This window comes from Hemiscyllium ocellatum, chromosome 26 (assembly GCF_020745735.1).
Source record: "Hemiscyllium ocellatum isolate sHemOce1 chromosome 26, sHemOce1.pat.X.cur, whole genome shotgun sequence".
Lineage (NCBI taxonomy): Eukaryota > Metazoa > Chordata > Chondrichthyes > Orectolobiformes > Hemiscylliidae > Hemiscyllium > Hemiscyllium ocellatum.
The window spans coordinates 39,833,695-39,854,119 of NC_083426.1; the positions used below are offsets into that span (position 1 = coordinate 39,833,695).

Genomic DNA, 20,425 nt, shown 5'->3' on the forward strand with positions numbered 1-20,425 from the left:
TTTGAATCTCCTGGATAAGTTACAGTTCACGCAGAGTAAAAGGCAACAACTTCCACATATTAACCTGTGTAAACGTCAATATCAGCTCCTGGTAAGTCAGCCGCTAAACTATTTAACATGCCAAAGGAACAGGTTTTCTGTATTTTTAAAAAAAAAATCCTACTTTCTTGCCTCCTGCTGAGGTACATTTCGAACAGCCACCAGTACCCAGTTAATGAGCATACTAGGCTAGTTGGTGCAGCATCACAGCTGAGCTCAATTACATATATCATTACACATTGTCCATGCATGTGTGCTGTCCAGCAGGGACCAGTCCACTGACTGATGTTTCCACCATCAGTTCCCTGCCTGGATGTAATCAACTAATTTAGTATTGGCTGGGGATGGGTTCAAGAGTTTTTGATCTAATGAGTCAGTGGATTTAGCTAGTTAACTCATCAGGAGTGCACACTGAGCTTATCATATGAAACTAAAATTTAGTTACAGAGGAAACAGGAAAGGCGGCCTTGATTTCTCATATTTCATATATATGTTACCATTTACACTGTGTGAACTGTACTTGTACACACATCAGACAGTGGAAAAAATTACAATGTGAAATAGCCATTTCCTGCTTAAAAAACATGTGCACTTGACCCACTGCAGTCCAGTTGTTACTGACGTAACATTTATGGTTTTTTTTTCATGTACAGAGCCATTTGAAGCAAGCAGTAGTTAAATCCCCCCTCCCCTAAGTGCCTTGAATTCAAATACATTTCAAAAAACATCCCTTTTACACTTCTATCCAGGACAAAGTGAGCAGCCTGGTTTACAGGTAGGAAAGCAGAAATCTGTCAAAGATGCTCCCTCCTCCCCATCACTACAAATATTGCTTATTTTTTGTACAATCCAAAGCCAGGCAGTGCGGAATAGAAATGTAGTGGGGAGGGCAAATTTGAGATTGTAGCTTTAATTCTGATGTTTACTTTGCTGCTGATCAAATTTGGTAGATAGTCTTCGTAATCTTACAACCACCTCTTTAAAAAGACTTCTATTTGATGAGTGTCTGGTTTACGTTTTTGAACTTTTCAGACACTCATTTCTAAAACAGGCCCAAATTCTGGGAGCCAACAGTCTTCCACACATTGTTGCCCACAGTGCACAGAAGCTCCAGCCTCCAGTGTTTGAGGACTCCAGTGACATTTGTCACGCCTGACACCCCTCTTGTTTGCATCTGTATTGCCAAGCAAACAAAAGGACATGAGTTTAAGAACATATTGAGATATGTTTAATGCTGTCAGGATAATGGAGTCATAATGGCCTAAAACTTGCTGCTAAAGAACCAAATTTTGACATTGCTTTTGCAGTGTTTAAACAAACAAAGTTCATCCTAGACTTGAAATGACAGTCAGATTCACCAGAGAATGAACTTTATAATGAAACATGGCTTTAGAGCATTTTAAAATTATTGTAATAATTCAACAGAAAAACATTAGAAAATCCTGCTTAGAGTTACTATCCTTCTAAAACATCTGCTTTATAGTGGTCTAATATTATTCATATCCTTGTGCAAACATAAGCCATGCCAGCCACAATGACATAAAACAAATATTTAATCAATAAAGTGGAATGAAGTATTTGACAGTGGGCTCAGTACAATGAGATACACTGACCTTTAATTCTGGGCATCTGTGTTCAAAGCCAACCCAAAATAATCAGCCTGAAAGTTTTATTTTCTGTGTTTCCAATGGCTATTCTGGGTTCGAATCAAGTTGATATTCAGTGGCTCAATTCAATTCCCCCGGGCATCAGACAAAAATGTGAAGTTGTTCTCTAATCACAAATGGCACACTAAAATGTTCCTATAGACTTCCACATGACAAATTTGCTAATTTAGGCTCATAGTTGAAGAGAAATGTAGAATACTTCGAAATGAAGATTGTGCAGACTTCAAAGGGTAGAGATGACTATTCTCAATTTGAATTTATTATTAATGAGTTTATCCCTCATTAAGATAGCGGAGAAAATTTAATATCAGCAAATCTAGTGTTTATGTGATAATATTACCGAAGGCAGACATTAAAATATTTTTAACATGACAAGGAAACAATTATTTTTCAGGACAGCAGGATGATTTCCTGGGAGCAATATTCACAGAATCAATCAGTTTATCTAACTTAGGTTTTATAACTAATAAAAGGCAATTAATATATCATTTGATCAAGGATCAATAATGCTACATGTATATTTATCCTCATAATCAATTATATTTAGCTTGTAATGCTAGTTGTTTTTTGGCTTTGAATTTATTTGAAATGAACAAATCTAAATGCTTTATCCAACTTAAATAATTGATTAGTAGGCAGTGGAGTGGTGATAGCAAAACTCCAGAGATCAAAATTACTAAATGCAAGTCCAGTCTTCAGATATCAAACTTGGTGCATTGAATAATCCAAGTTAGCAACTGGAGATCAAAGAAATCCAACCCCTTCAGAAGTATGCTGGAAAATCTAATTGATTAATTAGTTTGGACAGATTACTTTGCAGCTTTGTTCAATCTAAAATAAAGCGGTGGACTGGTTTCCAAAAAAAACACTAGATGCAGTTAGCAGTCAATTAGCAGTTGACTAAATCAGATTAGAAGAAAATGACACCTGCTTGCCAGTTTGCTCAACTTAAGTTTACAAAACTGGCATCCTTCTTCTAATGGCAGAATTGTTGGCCCCAAAATAACCATTATTTAAAAGTTTTTGCTTTCCTTCCCTGACTTTCTTCTCTCCCTTTTTGTTAAATGCTGTGTTGTGACTCCCTCTGTGACTAGCCTCTTTGCTTCATCAAATGCTCCTCATGACCTTTGACTACAATTGCCCTTCTTGGAGAGGGAGAAGTTGATTGGGAGATTTTTTTAAAAAAAAAGTACTACTTAAGGCTTTTAAAATTTTTTCTACAATTGACCAGCTTGCCATGATTTTGGGATATATACATGTCATACATGCTGGGCCTTTGCACAATTGGGCCCAGGACAACTGCCCTTCCCCTCCTCTCAAGGGTCCTGGACATTTTCTTAATCAAACCTACAGTATCCTAACTTATTGAAGGGCCTATATTGCTCTCCCATTATAGAGCTTCCATTGATCGATTATTTCACATTGTAGTGTTCTGTTTCACACGTTAAAATGTGCTTCTTTCAATGGCTATAAACATTTATATATTTACTGAGAATGCATTATATGCACTACTTTTAATGCATGATTTGCATTTTAATTCAGGATCTTTTGTATTGTAATGTTCCTAATACTCAATTGTACCTCAATATAGATTATGAGGTGAACAAATAAATTGCCTGAAAAACATGAATTACGTTTCATATGCTGGAAGAAGATTACCAAAATTGCACTAAAATGACATCAATGAACCAGAGCATTAACCTAAGTTAGGGCTGAAAGGGCTAGTTTATGCATCACGAGAACTATACTTGTAATTTAAAATTCTTGGAGATTTGTAAGCTCCTTTTTGTTAAACAAATGGTTGTGTTCCAGTTGTACTGTTTGATACAATATTGAGCATCAGAAAAAATCAGGACAAACCAGCATAAAAAAGGAAAAACAACACAAAGTGTGAATATTTCAATTCAATTAAAAATGGCAATACAAAATCCAACTTTTGTACAGGTTCAAATACAATTCTCAAGTGCAAATAAATTCCAAAATTATTAATGCGCAACATTGCAATCCTGTCACTTTTCTTTATGATGTGATTTGCAGGTGGTGTCAAGGTACACTGCAGTGGAGACGAAAAAGGCTTCCTTGCAGATATAAATATTGTCATCTTTCTGTAGAAAAAAACTTCCATTCAAACATCCAACAGGAGAAAGAAATCATTGCACTTTCTTTTCTTATACAGGGAAAACAAAACACACAATGCAGACAGAAAGTCCTAGTGCATAAAGTATGCTTGCATACGGAGCAGGCTTTGGATGTGCTCCCAGCAGTCATATATACCAGCGTGCACATAAATATAAGGAATGAACAGTCTTCATTATGATGGACTGAGAGCTATAAATAATGTACAGTGAAGTGTGAACTGGGATCCTTTTGAAGAAAGCCACAAAAAAAGTCAGCATAGTGAAATATTATGGTTACAAAGCTGTAAAAATAAAATTCAGTGGGTCATTTTATTGCCTTTGTCCTGTCAAGCTATTTGTAGGGCCTTAGAAAGCTGGAAACTTTGGAACGAAGCAGTTTGATAAAAGATTTTGGTAACATCTCATTGGACTCTTGTGCTGTGTACTTGAAGTAATTTTGTGGATGTGCCAGTACATCGAAGAGGGCTTTAATCAGCTTCTTATCCTGTTAGATTAAAAAAAAGTTGGTTATACCATTCTGTTTAATTTATGCACATATGATGTAAGCTGTAAGTGTAATACTCACTTTACTATTCTTCAAATACTACACTGCAAAATCTCTCACTTTGTTATTGAAGTAAAATTTACTTCAAAAAACTACACAGTAATTTCAACATCAGATCTTCAAGTCACGGAAACAGACCCTTCGGTCCAATTTGACCATGCTGACCAGATATCCTAACCTAATCTAGTCCCATTTGCCAGCACTTGGCCCATATCCCTCTAAACCCTTTCTATTCATATACCCATCCAGATGCCTTTTAAATGTTGCAATTGTACCAGGCTCCGTCACTTCTTCTAGCAGCTTACTCCATTCACGCACCACCATCTGCATGAAAAAGTTGTCCCTTAGGTCCCTTTTAAAATTTTCCCCTTTCACCCTAACCTATGCCCCCTAGTTCTGGACTCCCCCACCCCAGGGAAAGGAATTTATCTGTTTACCCTATCCATGTCCCTCACGATTTTATAAACCTTTATAAGGTCACCCCTCAGCTGCCGACATTCCATAGAAAGCAGCCCCAGCCTATTCAGCCTCTCCCTGTGGCTCAAATCCTTCAACCCTGGCATCATCCTTATAAATCTTCTCTGAACTTCTTCAAGTTTCACAACATCCTTCCGATAGGAGGGAGACCAGAACTGCACACAATGTTGCAATATTGGCCTAATGTCCTATACAGTTACAACATGACCTCCCAACTCCGGCACTGAACGCTCTGCCCAATAAAGGCAAGCATATCAAATGCCTTCTTCACTACCCTATTTACCTGTGAGGTAACTTTCAAGGAACTATGAACCTGCATTCCAAGGTCTCTTTGTTCAGCAACACACCCTAGAACCTTTCCATGAAGTGTATAAATCCTGCTGTGATTTGCCTTTCCAAAATGCAGCTCTCACATGTATCTAAATTAAACTCCATCTGCCACTCCTCAGTCCACTGGCTCATCTGATCAAGATCCCGTTGCACACTGAAGTAACCTTCTTCACTATCCACTACACCTCCAATTTTGGTGTCATCTACAAACTTACTAATTATACCTCCTTTGTTCACATCCAAATCATTTATATAAATAATGAAAAGCAGTGAACCCAGCACCGATTCTTGTGGCACACCACTGGTCACAGTCCTCCGATCTGAAAAGCAATCCTGCACCACCACCCTCTGTCTTCTACCTTCAAGCCAGTTCTGCATCCAAATGGCTAGTTCTCCCTATATTCCATGAGATCTAACTTTGCTAATTAGCCTACCATGAAGAACCTTGTCGAACACCTTACTGAAGTCCTTATATATCACGTCCATCACTCTGCCCTCATCAATCTTCTTATCTGAACCTTGATGTTCACAAGCAGCTATAGTTTACTTGCTGACCACAGAGGGGTTTGCTATCAGTTGACTATATAGAATTATCCGCTTTGATAGGAAGAATGTAATGACAAGATTTTTTTAAAAAAAGGTGAGAAAGGGCTAAGTAGATGTTGTTATTTGGATGTCCTTGTATATGAATTGTTGGCAGTTAACGTTTAGCAACCAGGAAAGAAAATAGAAAAAATTAAAAACTCACTACTATTTCTAATTAGGAACCATGTTGAAGACCAGAAAGTTGCACCTGCTGAACAGATAGGAATATTGGTGGACAAATTATCAGTTGATCCATGAATTGAGACCTTATCTCATTACCTCCATAAGCTCCAAGGAGGACAGAGGATGTGTGGGTGAAAGGAAGGCAAGTAGCTAGCGTAAAGAAAGGATCAGACGGAAATGTTCCAAGACGCGAAAGAAAAATGCTGAGGGTGAAGTTGAAAACTGGAAGTCTAAATGCTTCCATTGTTATAAAGTGGGACACCTTCTTTCAGAAAGTTGCAAGTTGCAAAGGAAGCATAGGACTTATTGAGTCTTATGTGCGATTCTGAAAAAGGAACACAAAAGGAAAATACTATGAATCAAATTGTAGCTGTTACTACAACCAGGAAACCGGAAGTTAAAACCACTGTCAATGCAAGTAAATAAGATAGATGGGAATTTGTCAAAAAGAAGGATAACACCTTTTTGTTCTGATTTGAAGATGCCGGTGTTGGACTGGGGTGTACAAAGTTACAAATTACACAACACCACGTTATTGTCTAACAGGTTTATTTGGAGGCACTAGCTTTCGGGGCCACCTGATGAAGGAGCAGCACTCCGAAAGCTAGTGCTTCCAATTAAACCTGTTGGACTATAACCTGGTGTTGTCTGATTTGCAACCTTGTTGTTCAAATGACACTGCTAAGTTCATAATACTATGAGACACAGGAGCTACTCAAACTATCTTGCTGGATAAGGATTTTGAGTCACAGAGTCATAGAGATGAACAGCACGGAAACAGATCCTTCAGTCCAGTGGGAGGAGAGGAAATGAGGAAATTGGTGAAGTCCATATTGATGCCCTGGGGTTGAAGGGTCCCAAGGCGGAAGATGAGGCGGTCTTCCTCCAGGCATCGGGTGGTTAGAGTGTGGCGATGGAGGAGGCCCAGGATCTGCATGTCCTTGGCAGAGTGGGGTGGGGTGGTTGAAGCCTTCAGTCATGTCTGACCCATCTCCCGCACGGCTGCTCTCATTCCTTCCCCTCCTTCCCACAGAAATGATAGCATTCCCACTGTCCTTACTTTCCACCTGACTAGTCTCCACATTCAAATGATATCCTCCACCATTTCTGCTATCTCCAGGAAGAAGCCGCCACCCTCCCCTCCATTGTCAACATTTCACAGGACCTTTTTCTCTGTGACATTTTGGTCCACTCCTCCATCACTTCTAATGGTGTCCCATGGAAACTTCTCATGCCTTCGCCCTCCACCAGGCTCCCAACCCACCTTCCAGGTCATAGAGTCATAGGGATGTACAGCACGAAAAGAGACCTTTCAGTCCAACTCGTCCATGCCGACCAGATATCCCAACCCAATCTAGTCTCACCTGCCAGCACCTGGCCCATATCCCTCCAAACGCTTCCTATTCATATACCCATCCAGATGCCTTTTAAATTTTGCAATCGTACCAGCCATCACCACTTCCTCTGGCAGCTCATTCCACATATGCACCACCCTCTGCATGAAAAAGTTGCCCCTTTGGTCTCTTTTACATTTTTCCCCTTTCACCCTAAACCTATGCCCTTGTGAAACTTGAAAGGGTTCAGAAAATATTTACAAGGATATTGACAGGGTTGGAGGATTTGAGCTAGAGGGTGAGGCTGAATAGACTGGGGCTGTTTTCCCTGGAGCATTGGAGGTTAAGGTGTGACTTTATAGAGGTCTATAAAATCGTGAGTGGCATGGATAGGATAAACAGACAAGGTATTTTCCCTGGGGTGGGGAAGTCCAGAACTAGAGGGCATAGGTTTAGGGTGACAGGGAAAGGTATAAAAGGGACTACGGGGGAACATTTTCACACAGAGGCTGGTGTGTGTATGGAATGAGATGCCAGAGGAAGTGGTGGAGGCTGATGCAGTTACAACATTTAAAAGGCATCTGGCTGGGTATATAAATAGGAAGGGTTTAGAGGGATATGGGCCAAGTGCTGGCAAATGGGACTAGATTAGGTTAGGATATCTGTCGACATGGACGAGTTGGACTGAAGGGTCTGTTTCCGTGCTGTACACTTCTGTGATTCTATGACATGCATAGTCATTGGTAGGTGCCTAGAGAGTGCTGAGGAACAAAAGGAGCTTGGTGTACAAGTCCATAGATCCATGGAAGTATCAGTACAGGTAGACAGGGTGATGAAGAAAGCATACGGATACTTGCCTTCATTAGTTGGGGTGCAGAATTTAGGAGCAAGGAAGTCTTGTTACAATTTTAAAAACCACTGGAAAGGCCACAGATGGAATATTGTGTGCAGTTCTGTTTGGCACACTATCAGAAGGACATGATTGCACTGGAGAGGGTACAGAGGAGATTCACCAGCTTATTGCCCGGGATGAAAAATCCCAGTTATGAGAAGAGACTGGAGGGGCTGGGTTGTTTTCCTTGGGGCAGAGGAGATTGAGAGAGCATCTGATTGAGATAAGCAAAATTATGAGTTGCATAGATAGTGTAAATCTTTTCTTAATTGTAGATGTGTCTTAAAACCAGAGGGCATACGTTTAAGGTGAGGAGTAAGTCGTTGAGAGAAGATCTGAGAATTTTTTTTTCACTAAGAATTTGATAGAAATATCAAATGTGCTGCTGAGAGGGTGATGGAGGCAGGTACTCTTGCAACATTGAAGAAACATCTGGATAAGCACTTAAAATGCAACAGCATAGTAGGCATAGACATAGTGGGCCAAAGGACCTGTTTCTATGTGTATGACTTTATGAATAATAGGCAGTAATTGTCGAGGATTTTAACTACCCACATATTAACTGGAATAATTTTAGTATGCAAGGAAGGGTGGTGCAAATTTCTTAAATTAATTCCAGGAGAACCTTTACAGCTAGTACAAAGAAAAGTCATCAAGGAATGGGGCAATTCTGGATGGTGGTGGAGCATTTTGGATATAGTGACTAAACATACAATTTAGGATAGTTATGGAAAAGCATAAAAATGGGTTGAAATTGAACTTTGTAACTGGACAAAGGCTAAGTTTACTAAGATATGGCCTGGGCCAAGTGGAAAGGGAGCTGCAATTTGCTGATAAAATATGTCAGAGAAGTGAGATGCACTCAAGGAAGAAATAGTGAGTGTACTGGACAAATATGTTCCTTTGAAGACAAAGGGTGTGACCAAGCCTGCAGAAACCTGGATGTCAAGTATCATAAAGGTTAGGACGAAAAAGAAATCAGGGAAGACACTTAATATCTAAATGTAAAAGTATAAGATTGTATTCTAATCATCCAAGAGGTAATTCACCTTTAAAATTTCTTGATGATTTTCTGAAGCATATAATCTACCATCTCGGACAATGTCTTCAACAAGTTGCTCATAGTCCTCTAGAAAAGAAATGTAAAAGTTAGTAAAACAAATCTCCCATGTTTAAAAGCAAAATATTGTGAATGCTGGAAGTCTGAAATAAAAACAGAAAATGTTGGAGAAATGTTAATGAAATGTTAACAAGAGAAATGTTTCTCTCTCCACAGATGCTGCCAGAGCAGCTGAATTTTTGCAGCATTTTATGTTTATATTTCAAACTTCCAATATTGTTTCTCTGTGCAGTTACAAATTTAACTAAGTTCACAAAGAAGGGATTAAAAAAAATTCCTGAATTCCTGACCTCCAATACATAAACAAGGCAAACAGCTGACCCTGAATACTAATCATACTGTTGATGCAGATACTATAATCATTCATGCTACAGCACTGTTTACACTATTCTTAGTGTTTGCAGAAAATTTACATTTCCAGCAGATATTTTTTCTTTATTCATTCCAGCTGCTCTTTCTTGTTGCTGCCCTGCTTCTAAGCCGTATTACAACCAGAGTCAGAATCGACTAATTAGCATTGTGGATCCAATATTCCTGCTTCCCTGATGTGTCAATGTGTCAACTGTATATCTGTTGGAAATACTTGTGCCTCTGAGACAGAAGGTTGTGAATGCAAATCTATTTCATAGATTGGACACCGGTCTTAGTGTTTTACAGTGCCCTTTTTTTTGTAATAACGCAACTGTGTCTCAAAGGCAAAATCCAATAATTCCATTATAAACATCCTTAGTCAGCACCAACCTCCCTGGAAGAATTTGTGCAACAACTCAAGAGAGCCATTAAAGGAAGTGAGAATGAGGGATATTCTAAAAGAAAGACTCCTCTTCTAAACATAGCTGAACAATACTTAATGAGGTTAAGGTCCATTAAGTCCCAAAATGCTGTACAGCCAAAGAAATACTTTTAAAATGTTAGTCACTGCTGTCTTGTAGGAAATCCAGCAGCCAATTTGTTAATAACAAGCCCTAACAAACAGTGCTCAGTAGATAATGTTTTTTTTAAATATTTGATTGGTGGTCTGGGGACAACTCCTTGCTTGTCTTCAAAATAGTCTTGTAGATCTTTTATTTCCAGCAGACAGGACCTTTGCTGAGGGCCTCGTCCAAAACACAAAACTTTCAACAATTATGCATTCCCTCAACACTGCCCTGGAGCGTCAGCCTAGTCCTGGGTACAACATCACTCATGACAGCTTCTGATAAAAACAACACACCACAAAACTCACTCACCATCATAGGTGACGTAGGGTATTTGGAAACCTTTGGCACTGTTTGCTTCATTAGTTTTAAAGTTGACCCACAGTTTGCGAGACCTGGCAGTGAAGGCAATTGGCCGCTCGTAGGTCTGGCACGTTTCATATGTTGTAATTGAAGTAGGCGAAGCTATGAAAGAAATTTCAATTTTGAGAAAATAGGCAATAAAACAAATCTACTGAAAACTGTTTGGAATTTTATAAACTTTCTCATCTAAAATGTAAAAAGGAAAAAGGCATGTTAACAATTCATTTTCATGATTTTTCTTCCCCATTTTCTCCTTTCCTCTCCTGAAAGCCTTGGCTCAGGCAATAATTTCTGTAAATTGCAACAGCTCATACAGCATTCTTAAAAATCAAACATTTTCAGGTTAGTGCATGCTATGATTACTGGCAAAATCCATGAAGATATAATGCATCACAACAAATACCCATTTTCTTCACACATGACTACGTTACACAAAAATCCTGTAATCCTAGATACAACAAAAATTACATCATCCTGGCTGAAGACTTTTAATTCCTCAGGACCTTCCACACTGCCTGCCAAGCTGTTCCAGTACAGTCCTCAAAATTCACACAAATATGGAAAATTGTTCAGTGTGTCCTGTCCAAAAAAGCAGGACTAATCCAAACAAACCACTGTCTGAGAAGTCTACTCTCAAACGAGTGGCACCTAATCAGAAATATCCTGTTCACTGTCTTTCAGTCTGGGTTCCACCTGGTCCAAATCTCAGTACAGCTTTGGTCCAAACATGGACAAAGGAGCTTTATTCCAGAGGTGAGCTGAGAGTGACTGCCTTTGACATCAAGAACGTAAGAACTAGGAGCAGGTGTAGGCTGTCTGGCCCTCTGAGCTTGCTCTGCCATTCAATAAGATCATGGTTGATCTTTTCACGGACTCAGATCCACTTGCCCGTGCTCTCACCATATCCCTTAATTCCTTTATTATTCAAAAAAATCTACCTGACCTTTAAAAACATTTACTGAAGTAGTGTCAACTACTTCACTGGGCAAAGAATTCCATAGCTTAACAACTCTCCGGGTGAAGAAGTTCCTTCTCAATTCAGTCCTAAACCTCTTTGATCTTGAGGCTATGCCCTCTTGACCTAGCTTCACCTGCCAGTGGAAACATCCTCTCTAATTTTTTCTATTTCCTTCATAACTTTATATGTTTCCTTAAGATCCCCCCTCAATCTTCTGAATGCCAATGAATATAATCCCAATCTACTCAATCTCTCCTCATAAATCAGACCCCTCAACTCCGGAATCGACCTAGTGAACCTCCTCTGCACCCCCTCCAGTGCCAGTATAACGTTTCTCAAGTAAGGAGACCAAAGCTGTACACAGTACTTCAGGTATGGCCTCAGCAGCGCATTGTACAGCTACAATATAACCTCCCTGCTTTGAAACTCAATCCCTTTAACATTTGACAGAGTAGAGCCTCAAGGAGCCCCAGCAAAACTGAAGTCACTGGAAATCAAGGGGAATAGCACAAATGTCAGTACCTGTTCCTTAGGGTACTATCCTAGGGGCAACCATCCTCAGCTTCTTTGGTAACATCCGTCATTCCATCATAAGGTTAGAAGTAGGGGAAGTTTACAGAATCACAGATCATGGAAGTGGCCTGGTTCAAAAGGAGGCCATTTGGCCCATCGTAACTGCACCAGGTCTTCAAGTGAGCATCGTTACCTATGCCCAGCTTCCTCTATTTTCCCCACACCCTTGTTCATTGTTTCTATTCAAATAATAATCCAATGCCCTCTTGAATGCCTCAATTGTAACTGCTTCCATCACACTTACAGCCAGTGCATTGTGTGTCCTAAGTACTTGCTGCGTGAAAAACCTTTTCCCCCAGATCACATTGCTCCTTTTGCAAATCACTTTAAATCTGTGCCTTCTGGTTCTTGATCTTTTTAAGAGCAGAAACAGTTTCTTCCCATAATCTTCCTCAGCTCTATCACACCTGTTCATGATTTTGAAAATGTTAGAGTCTATTCTAAAGATGCGATTGGAGAGCTTTAATGAGATTGGCCAAAGCTAGCGTGGCTTTATGAAAGGTAAATCGTTAAGACCATAGGACCATAAGGCATAGGAGCAGAAATTAGGCCATTTACCCAACGAGCCTGCTCTGCCTTTCAGTCATGGCTAATAGGTTTTACAACCCCATTTTCCCACTCTCTCTCCATAACTTTTGATTCCCTTGGCAATCAAAAACTTATCTATCTCTGTTTTAAATATACTCAATGACCTGGCCTCCACAGCCTTCTGTGGCAATGCATTCCACAGATTCAGCACTCTCTGGCTCATGAAGTTTCTCCTTATCTTTGTTCTTTACTCTTAGGCTGTACCATCGGGTCCTCATCTCTCCTGCCAAAGGAACATCTTTTCAACAGCCACTCTGTCCAGGACATCCAGTATTCTGTAAGTTTCAATCAGATCCCCCTTATCCTTCTAAATTCCATCGAGTATAGTCCCAAAATCCTCAAACGTTCCTCATATGTCAAGCATTTCATTCCTGGGATCATTCTCATGAACCTTCTCTGGGCCCGCTCCAGGGCCAGTACATCCTTCCTAAGATATGGGGCCCAAAACTGCTCACAATACCCTAACTGGGATTTTGGGTAATCCAAGATGGAGGATGGGAAAAAGATTATGGCTGTAAGAGCTGCTTCTTTTTTGAGGTATTTTAGGTTTTGGAGGTGATTTCCTCGAATTCCAGGAGCAGGAATTAGTGTTTTATATGCTGCTGCATTGTTTTGGAACTTTGGAGAAAAAAAGGCAAAACAATGGCAGTTTTAAAAGGGAGAAAGACAGACAAAGACAGCGAGCACAAGGTGAGTAAGGGAGAGAGAGAGAAGAAACCTACACTGTTAACTGACACAGCAGTGAATCCGCACAGTTACTGCCTTTGGTGTTTAAATTCATGTATCTCTGGACGTTGGAATGTGTTGAGGAAAAATTAACACACAGTGAAATTCACAACTGATCTTGGAGGAACCTGTGTGGGAGAGTTCACAGCACAGGAACAGATAAGTGCATAGTTTTTACCGTGTAACCTTGCTCTAAGTCTACAGTAGTGAATAGAGTGGGCTCTTCCTTGATTATATGTTTTATTAAGATCTGTCTCTTGATTAAATTTTTAAAATATAAACAGAAAGTACTGTTAGCCTGGAGCACAGTTTTTTTTAAAAGAGCATAATGACGGTGCTATTTTTGGGTCTGTAGATGTGAAGGAACAAAGACGCCATTTAGTAGAGTGATATGCTCTCCTTGTTGGATGTGGGAGTTTAGGGAGTTTACATGTTACTGAGGATTATGTCTATAGGCAGTGTCTTTGGTTGTGAATCCTATCAGATCAAATGGATTGATTGGAATGACAGTTAGAAGCAATGAGGAATTTACAAGAGCTAGGGGGTCTGATGGATTGCAGTTGTAGGAAGGGAGAAAAGCTGCAGGTACAGTCAGATAGATGGGTTAACTCCAGGTAAGGTAGGCAGGTAGGCAGTGTTATTCCCATTTCAAACAAGTATGCTGTCTTGGAAAATGTAATGAGGGGTATGTCAGGTTCCAAGTGATCAATTTGATTGGGGACTCTCTAGAGGCATTTCTGCAGCCAGCAGCAAAATATCAGAATGGTGTGTTGCCTCCCTGGTGCCAGGATCAAGAATGTCTCTGAGAGGGTGCAGAATATTCTCAAAGGGGAGAGAGACCAGCAGGAGGTCATTGTATACATTGGAACCAACCACACAGGAAGAGAAAAGGATGATATTCAGAAGGGAGAATATAGAAAGTTAGGCAGGAATTTAAAAAAAAGAGGTCTGGCAGGGTAGTACTATCTGGATTACTGCCAGTGCTACGAGCTAGTCAGGGGAGGGATAGGAGGATAGAGCAGATGAATGCGTGGCTGAGGAGCTGGCGCATGGGAGAAAGGTTCTCATTTTTGGATCATTGGAATCTCTTCTGGAGTAGAAGTGACCTGTATAAGCAGGATGGATTGCACCTGAATTAGAAGGGGACTAATATAGATTAGATTAGATTATTTACAGTGTGGAAACAGGCCCTTTGGCCCAACAAGTCCATACCTACTCTCCGAAGAGCAACCCACCCAGACCCATTCCCCTACATTTACCCCTTCACCTCACACTACGAGCACGGCCAATTCACCTAACCTGCACATTTTTGGACTGTGGGAGGAAACCAGAGCACCTAGAGGAAACCCACGCAGACAGGGGGAGAATGTGCAAACTCCACACAGACAGTTGCCTGAGGCGGCAATTGAACCCGGGTCTCTGGCGCTGTGAGGCAACAGTGCTAACCGCTGTGCTACCGTGCCGCCCATCTGGCGGGGAGATTTGCTAGAGCTGCTCGGGAGGATTTAAACAAGGAGTGGATGGGACCCAGTGAAATAGTGAGGAAAGAGATAAATCTGAGACTGGTAGAGTTGGGAAAAGAAGCGAGTCAAACAGTCGGGGCAGGAAGGGACAAAGCAGAGAACAAGGTAGGATTGATAAAGGAAATTGCATTTACTTCAATGGAAGGGGCCTAACATGAAAGGCAGGAGCTGGGTATGAACTCAGGATATGGTTAGGAATGTGGCACTGGAATATCACAGCAGTTACAGAAACATGGCTCAGGGATGGACAAGACTGGCAGCTTAATGTGGCAGGATACAAATGTTATGGGAAGGACAGAAAGGAGGGGCAAGAGAGGAGGGGGAATGGCGTTTTTGGTAAGGGATAGCATTACTGCTGTACTTGGGGAGGATATTCCTGAGAACACATCCAGTGGAACTGAGAAATAAGAAAGGGATTATCACCTTATTGAGATTGTATTATAGACCCCTTAAAAGTCAGTGGGAAATTGAGAAACAAACTTGTAAGGAGATCTCAGTTATCTGTAAGAATCATAGGGTGGTTATGGTAGATTTTAACTTTCCAAACATAGACTGGGACTGCCGTAGTGTTTGGTTTAGATGGAGAAGAACATTTTCTGATTCAGTATGTGGATGTGCCTACTACAGAAGGTGCAAAACCTGACCGACTCTTCAGAAATAAGGCAGGGCAGGTGACTGAGGTAGCACTTTGGGGCCAGCGACCATAATTCTATTAGTTTTAAAATAGTGATAGAAAAGATAGACCGGATCTAAAATTTGAAGTTCTAAGTCAGAGAAAGGCTAATTTTGACAGAATTGGGCAAAAACTTGCAAAAGCTGATTGGTGGCGGATGTTCGCAGGTAAAGGGATGGCTGGAAAATGGGAAGCCTTCAGAAATGAGGTAACGAGAGTCCAGAGAAAGTATACTCCTGTTAGGGTGAAACGAAAGGCTGGTAGGTATAGGGAATGCTGGATGACTAGAGAAATTGGCATTTTGGTTCAGAAGAAGAAGGAAGCACATGTCAGGAATAGACAGGAGAGATCGCGAGAATCCTTAGAAGAGTATAAAGGCAGTAAGAGTATACTTAAGAAGGAAATCAGGAGGGCAAAAAGGGGACATGAGATAGCTTTGGCAAATAGGGTTAAGGAGAATCCAAAGAATTTTTATAAATACACTAAGGATAAGAGGATAACTAGGGATAGAATAGGGCCCCTCAAAGATCAGCAGGACAGCCTATGTGTGGAGATGCAGGAGACATTAAACAAGTATTGTGCATAGCGTTTACTGTGGAGAAGGACATGTAAGATATAGACTGTGATGGAGTAGATGGTGATATCTTGATAAAATGTCCATATTACAGAGGAGGTAATGCTGGATGTCTTTAAATGCCTAAAAGTGGATAAATCCCCAGGACCTGATCAGGTATACCCTAACATTCTGTGGGAAGCTAGGAAAGTGATTGCTGGCCCCTTGCTGAGATATTTGTATCATCAGTAGTCACAGTTGAGGTGCCAGAAGACTGGAAGTTGGCTAACATGGTACCACTATTTAAGAAAGGTGGTAAGGAAAAGCCTGGGATCCGACCGGTGAGCCCTGACATCGTTAGAGGGAATCCTGAGGGACAGAATTTACACATATTTGGAAAGGCAAGGATGGATTACGGATAGTCAGCATGGCTTTGTGCATGGGAAATCATGTCTCATGAACTTGATTGAGTTTTTTGAAGAAGTAACAAAGAGGATTGATGAGGGCAGAGCAGTAGGCGTGATCAATATTGACTTCAGTAAGGTGATTGACAAGGTTCCCCATGGGAGACTAGTTAGCAAGGTTAGAGCTCATGGAATACAGGAAGAACTAGCCATTTGGATACAGAACTGGTTCATAGATAGAAGACAGCGAGTGATGGTGGAGGGTTGCTTTTCAGACTGGAGGCCAGTGGAGTGCACACGGATCAGTGCTAGATTCAATACTTCTCATCATTTACACAAATGATTTGGATGTGAGTATTGGAGTTATGGTTAGTAAGTTTGCAGATGACACCAAAATTGGAGATGTAGAGGACACAAAGAAGGTTACCTCAGATTACAACGGGATCTTAATCAATGGACCAATGGGCTGAGGAGTGGCAGATGGAGTTTAATTTAGATAAATGTGAGGTGTTGCATTTTGGAAAAGCAAATCAGTGCAGGACTTATACACTTAGTGGTAAGGTTCTAGGGAGTGTTCCTGATCAAAGAAACCTTGGAGTGCAGGTTTATAGTTCCTTGGAAGTGGAGTCACAGGTAGATAGGATAGTGAAGAAGGCATTTGGTATGCTTTCCTTTCTTGGTCAGAGTATAGGAGTTGGGAGGTCATGTTCCTACTGTACGGGACATTGGTTAGGCCACTTTCGGAATATTGCATGCAATTCTGGTCTCCTTCCTCTCGGAAGGATGTTGTGAAACTTGATATGGTTCGAAAAGCTTTACAAAGAAGTTGCCAGGGTTGTAGGACTGTGCTACAGAGATAGGCTGGGGCTGTTTTCCCTGAGCATTGGAGGGTGAGGGGTGACCTAATAGAGGTTTATAAAATCATGAGGGGCCTGGATAAGATAAATAGACAAAGTCTTTCCCCTGGGGTGGAAGAGTGCAGAACTAGAGGGCATAAGTTTAGGGTGAGAGGGGAAAGATATAAAAGAGACCTAAGGGGAAATTTTTTAACACAGAGGGTGGTGTGTGTATGGAATGAACTGCCAGAGGAAGTGGTGGAGGCTGGTACAATTGTAGCATTTAAAAGGCATCTGGATGAGTATGTGAGTAGGAAGGGTTTAGTGGGATATGGGCCAAGTGCTGGCAAATGGGACTGGATTAGGTTAGGAAATTTGGTCAGCATGGATGAGTTGGACTGAAGGCTGTTTCTGTGCTGTACTTCTCTATGATTCTAAGTTGTCCAACCAGAGCCTTCTCAGGCCTCAGGAGTACATCCCTGCTTTTACATTCTAGTCCTTTTGAGATGAATGACAGCATTGTATTTGCCTTCCTAATTACTGATTCAATCTGTAAGTTTACCTTAAGAGAATCCTTGACCAGGACTCCCAAGTATTTTTGCATTTCAATCTTTTGAACTTTCTCCCCATTTAGAAAATAGTCCATGCATCTATTCTAGTAAAAAATGAGGTCTGCAGATGCTGGAGATCACAGCTGCAAATGTGTTGCTGGTCAAAGCACAGCAGGCCAGGCAGCATCTCAGGAATAGATTCTTCCTACCAAAATGCATGACCTCATACTTTCTCATGTTGTTTTCATCAGGCACTTGTTTGCCCACTCTTCTGACCTGTCTAAATCGTTCTGCAGCCTCCCTGCCTCCTCAGTACCACCTGCACCTCCACCTATCTTTGTATCATCTTCAAATTTAGCCAGAATGTCCTCGATTCCTTCATCCAGATTATTAACATATAAAGTGAAAAGTTGTGGATCCAACACTTACCCTTATGGAACACCACTAGTCACTGGCTTCCATCCTGAGACGGACCCTTTCATCCCCACTTTGTGCCTTCTGCCAAACAGCCAATCATCTATCCATGCTAGCACCCTGCCTCCAACACCCTGGGCCCTTATCTTACTTAGCAGCCTCCTGTGTGGCACCTTGTCAAAGGCCTTCTGGAATCCAGATAGATGACATCCATTGGCTCTCCTTGGTCTAACCTCCTCATTATCTCCTCAAAGAATTCTAACAGATTTGTCAAGCATGACCTCCCTTGATGAAACCATGCTGACTTTGTCCTGTTTTACCATGTACTTCCAAGTATTCAGAAATCTCACCTTTCACAATGGATTCCAAAATCTTACCAATGATATTGTCAGGCTTATCGGTCTATAATTTCCCATCCTTTGCCTTAGTCTAAACAATGGTTACACTGGTGATTTTCCAGTCCTCTGGGACCCTCCCCGACTCCAGTGATACCTACTGTACCAGGGTCACTACTAAAGCCTTATGTGTAACAAATCTATTGGAGTTTTTTGAGAATGTAACCAGTAGAATAGATGAGGTAGAACCAGTGCATGTAATGTATTTGGGTTGGCGGAATGCTGTCAAATGAAGCTGGGGGCAAAATTAAAGCACATATGGTTGGGAGTAATATATTAGCATAGCTTGAAAATTGGTTGACAAACAAGAAACAGAGGGTCGGAGGAAAGAGATCTTTTCTGATTGGCAGGCAGCTACTACAATAATCAGTGCTTCGGCTACAGTGAATGATTATTATAAGTGACCTGGATGAGGGGACCAAATGCAACATTCCCAAGTTTGCTGATGACAAAAAGCTGGATGGGGGAGTGAGTTGTGGTGAGGAAGCAAGAAGATTTCAAGGTCATTTGGACAAGTTGAATAAGTGGGCAAACACAAGAGATGCAGTACAATGTGGCTAAATATAAAGTTATGCACTTTCATCTTAATAAAAACAGAATGGTGATATATTGGGAAACGTGGATGTACAAAGGGATCTCTGGTGTTCTTATATACCAGTCAATTAAAATAGACAGGCAGGTACAGCAAGCAATTAGGATTGCAATATTTGCCTTCATTGCCAGAGCTCAGAAATAGGGATATCATACTGCAGTTATAGAGAGCTTTGGCGAAACCATACCTTAGGTATTGCATGCAGTTTTGGTCTCCCTGTGCAGGAAAGGATATACTTGCTATAGAGGTAGGGCAGTGGAGAGTTCATATTTTGATACTAGGAATAGCAGGATTGCCCTATGAAGGAAGATTGGTTCAACTGGACCTGTTTACACCAGAATTTAGAAGGATGAGAGGGCATCTGATAGAAATGTATACATTTCTGACAGGGCTGGACAGTCTACATACAAGGAGGATATTTTCCCTGATTGGGGAGTCTTGCTGAGATCACAGGCTCAGGATATGGGATAGCCTATTTAGGAGTGAGATGAGGAAAACTTTCTTGACAGGTAGTGAACCTGTGGAATTCACCACAGAAGCCTGTGGAAGACAAGTCACTGAATGTATTCAATATAGAGAAAAATACATTTTTAGATATTAAAGCATCAAGACATATGGGGAGAAAGCCAGGAATATGGGTTTGGGATAGAGGATCAGCCATGATCATATTGAATGGTACAGCAGGCTCAAAAGGCAGAATGGCCTACTTAGTTTTCTTTCTTCCAAGGACAACAGTCCCAACTTCTTCAATCTATCCTCATATCTGAAATTTCTCATCCCTGGAAACATTCTTGTAAGTTGCTTTTGCACTCTCTCTAGTAGGTTCACATCCTTACATATGACTGCAGTATTCTGCACCATTCACACTCTTCAGACACTGAAGCTTTCTATGTACACTGCAACAAGTCCTGGATAACACTCAAGCGTGGGCTGATAAATGGCAAGCAACATTTATGCCACACAATGCCAGGCAATGACCATTTCCAACAAGAGAGAATCTAACCATTGCTCCTTGATATTCCATGACATTACCATCACTGAATCCCCCAC

General features: G+C 40.9%; 1 protein-coding gene across 3 annotated transcripts in view; it reads right to left on the reverse strand.

Annotated features, from left to right (window-relative positions):
* Window positions 1-20,425, reverse strand: part of LOC132828425 (signal peptide, CUB and EGF-like domain-containing protein 3) — a 364,946-nt gene continuing 344,521 nt past the window's right edge. For all 3 annotated transcript variants that reach the window (XM_060845529.1, XM_060845528.1, XM_060845530.1), the window contains 3 exons: window positions 10,539-10,691; window positions 9,239-9,318; window positions 1-4,328 (listed from right to left, as the gene is read on the reverse strand). In XM_060845529.1, coding sequence (XP_060701512.1) covers window positions 4,176-4,328; window positions 9,239-9,318; window positions 10,539-10,691 — 386 coding nt within the window. In that variant the 3' untranslated portion in view covers window positions 1-4,175. The remainder of the gene's footprint in view (window positions 4,329-9,238; window positions 9,319-10,538; window positions 10,692-20,425) is intronic.